The 3,328-nt window shown below is 38.4% G+C and overlaps 1 protein-coding gene across 1 annotated transcript in view; it reads right to left on the bottom strand.

Moving 5' to 3' along the window:
• Positions 1-702: 702 nt before the first annotated feature.
• The window catches only part of LOC111881761 (cation/H(+) antiporter 24), a 4,066-nt gene continuing 1,440 nt past the window's right edge, over positions 703-3,328 (bottom strand). Inside the window, 8 exon segments of the mRNA XM_023878154.2 lie at positions 703-999; positions 1,001-1,162; positions 1,164-1,901; positions 2,032-2,178; positions 2,180-2,445; positions 2,448-2,742; positions 2,744-3,037; positions 3,125-3,310. Of these exon segments, the coding sequence (XP_023733922.2) occupies positions 703-999; positions 1,001-1,162; positions 1,164-1,901; positions 2,032-2,178; positions 2,180-2,445; positions 2,448-2,742; positions 2,744-3,037; positions 3,125-3,310 (2,385 nt within the window).

Genomic DNA, 3,328 nt, shown 5'->3' with positions numbered 1-3,328 from the left:
TTTGAATATATATATATATATATATATAATATTTTTTTTTATAAAAATGATATTATTATTTTTCTATAAACAATTCTTTATATTGAACTCTTTTATTATGTAATGATTAGTTTTATTTAAAATTAAAAATATAAAGTAATCATGAGGGGTATAATATTATGTAATGATAATTAATAAAAAGATAATTATTTTGTAATGATTAGTTTATTTTAGGAAAAAAGTTAAAATAATTATTAGGGGGCCCTTTAAGAATGTAAAAAGGGTCTAAATAGCTGGACCCGTGGAAAACGCATGTCATATATGTATGTCTTAATTGTTGGTCATAAAAGTCTATCGTTAAATTTTATGACAGACCTAATGTGTGTCATTTTTTATCATGACATGGCTTTAAATGACAAACATTTATCTGTCAGAGCATTTATGACAGACAAACATTTGTCTGTCATAGCATTTATGTATGACAAGACATTGTTTGTCAAGGAAAAACCTTTTTCTAGCAGTGGAGTAAAATGAAACTATACTACAGCGGATTAAAATTTTACACCCAATATATACACGAAAACAAACCGAACTTAAGAGTAAATGCATACACAAGATTTATGAATCTAATCGATCAATAGGCCAAGCGCTACCGGTTCTTTTCCCTATGCTATTCATTCTGAGTCATTACAATAACAAACGTACATTTTTATCCATTAGCAATCAAAAACATAAAATATCACTAAAATATCTAGAGATTCGCCCTCGCAATCCCCCAGAATTGGTCTCTTTGTCTCGTAAAACCTGTTGTTGCACTACCAAAACTGAAGCCGTGCTCCCTAAATCAACAGATGCAACATAATCACCAATCACTCCAAGCTCCAAATTTTCACTCCAACTCGACAAACCTTCGATCAAAATCGGATTAACCCCCAGTTTTCTCCCCACAATCCAAAGATCATAATCCTCACTATTCATGGCTCGAATAGCTGCTACAGTCTCTTCACCATTTCTCACCACCCACCTCCCGATAAGCCACTTGCTCATTCCCCTCATATTTCACCCAAAATGAAGTCACCAGCCCATCATCAAGCTTCTTTTCCATTTCATTATCTCCTTCACCATTATACGCAAGAAACCGTATCACAGTAAGTGAAACATTCGGATTCCCAGCCATCCTATCAAGCACACGCCAATGCTTCCCTTGCGTCTGCTCCACCTAGAAAAAGCATTGCGAAATGGTATTGTAGTGTCACAGACATGCGTAGGTTTGTGGGTGCCCTGAAATCCCCCTTATCGACTAACATGGCCACCGAGCATGGTGCATGGTCCAACACAGTGTAGTTCAAAGATTTCACACTGTTTTGAATCATATCTGTCCCTGCTAAGCCTCTCATTGGGGACATATTATACGGTAATATTATCAAAGATGCTTTCCTGTTCAAAGCAAGCTCACAAACATCTTGGTACATGCTTCTTTTTGGTGCTACCGAGGTAAACGAGTGAACCTTAATAACATCACCCCTGGTTTCATGGACAGTTTGAAAGGATTTATGTACAGCCCCGCTGTAATCCTTTTGGCTCTTTTTATCATTTTCTTTGGGTTCTCCTGTATGATCGATGAACATGGGAGCAGCTCGGCCCACAAGCTCGACAAGATGAAGAGCGTATACTAAGAAAGGACTGTGTACTGTTGGGTTAGAAACTTCTAGAAGGTGGATCATTCCTGGAACACTTTCTTCATCAAGGAAGCACACCAGAACGTTGAGTTCGGTGTTAGGAGGAGTATGTTGGATGTTTCGTCGTTTATTGATCATGTATGGCCTATTTGGATTGTAGACTATGTTGATTAACGGCGATGCTATTCCCGTCATCACCGTTGTCAAAAGTACAAACATAGTAAACTGTGGAATCCCGATCATCTGGATATAATAATTAATCACAGATTGCAAAAATTAATTATTAGCTTTTTAAATGAGAACATGGCTTTAGAGAAAATTTAGTTGAAAAAGATTATTGTAACATGGCTTTAGAGAAAGGGAAAGAGAGAACCTGAAAGTCCAACCAGTGTATAAAAAGCAAAAGCTCGACTTGACCTCTCAAGCTCTTTATCAAACTCAAGGTCACCCCATCTCTCATGGACATGTCAAAGAATCGAGTAACCAGTAAAGTTGACACAAATTTCGTTAAATATCCAGTCAACGCTACAAAAAAACAAAGGCTGCAATTTCGACCAATCATCCCTCATGGCAAACACATCTGTCATCAAGCCGATGTTTAAATATGCAAATGGCATCAATATTTCAGAACAAATTGATTCACACTTATGGGTCAAGGTAGATCCTAACGGTGGGCCATCAGGGATCGCCAGACCCAAATACCATGGACCATTAACTATGGCGAGCCCAAGCATATCAGTCAAGAACGCCACCGCTAGAACTCCTGCTAAGATCGAAATTACGTAACTTGCTCAACTGGTTTCCCTTCTGGTGTTATCTTAATGATCCAAAACATCAACAATCGAACCCCACCAAAGATAATTACAGAAAAGAATAGCCCAGACATGGCGTATCCCAATGGCGCCAAGGGCCGACCTTCCGCTTGTTTAGCAATCTCAAATGCGACGAGCCCATTAATTCCGACCACGTCACCAATAACAGCCGTAGCTAATGCCATTCGACCTATATCAGAGCTCAAAAGGTTGAGTTCTCTCATGATGGGGTGGAGAACAGGGAAAGCTGTTATAGCTAGGGATGCACTTATTACCCCAAATCGAAGAAACTTTCATCATTTCAGGGCCTAAAGAATTTCTGACACATACAGCAACCAATGCTGTTGCTGCCGTAGGTACAACCATACCAACCATGCCGATATACCATTGCTTTTTTGTTGCTTTTTTTATCATGAGGAGGTCCATCTTCACCCCGGATAAGAACATGAAATACATGAAAGCAAATGTACCAATATTCCGATATATGTACGCCGATTGGCCTGGGAAGATCCAGTTCGCAAACTTCTTGTAACGGCTTAAGCAAGATGGTCCAACAATCATGCCACCCTTTAACAGCAAATATATATATAAATTCAACATTAAGGGAAATTTGTCAAAACTTCATTTAATCAAGAAAAAAAGGAATGAACGTACAAGGATCTCGGATATAACTCGTGGTTGTTTGAGAGGTTTGAGAAGGTGACGGATAATATGTGTAAGCACAAGAACCAACGATAGCTCCAATAACACAAGCGGAAAACGACAACTCCTGCGGATTTTCTCCGTAGATGAATATCCGAAAGGATGCTTTTCATGTATGCGAGAGCAGTATATAGCTTCCTTTGGTATAGTTTTGAA

Source organism: Lactuca sativa, chromosome 8 (genome assembly GCF_002870075.4).
Source record: "Lactuca sativa cultivar Salinas chromosome 8, Lsat_Salinas_v11, whole genome shotgun sequence".
Lineage (NCBI taxonomy): Eukaryota > Viridiplantae > Streptophyta > Magnoliopsida > Asterales > Asteraceae > Lactuca > Lactuca sativa.
The sequence above is the reverse complement of the archived record's forward strand: the minus strand, read 5'-3'. Positions and strand labels throughout refer to the sequence as shown.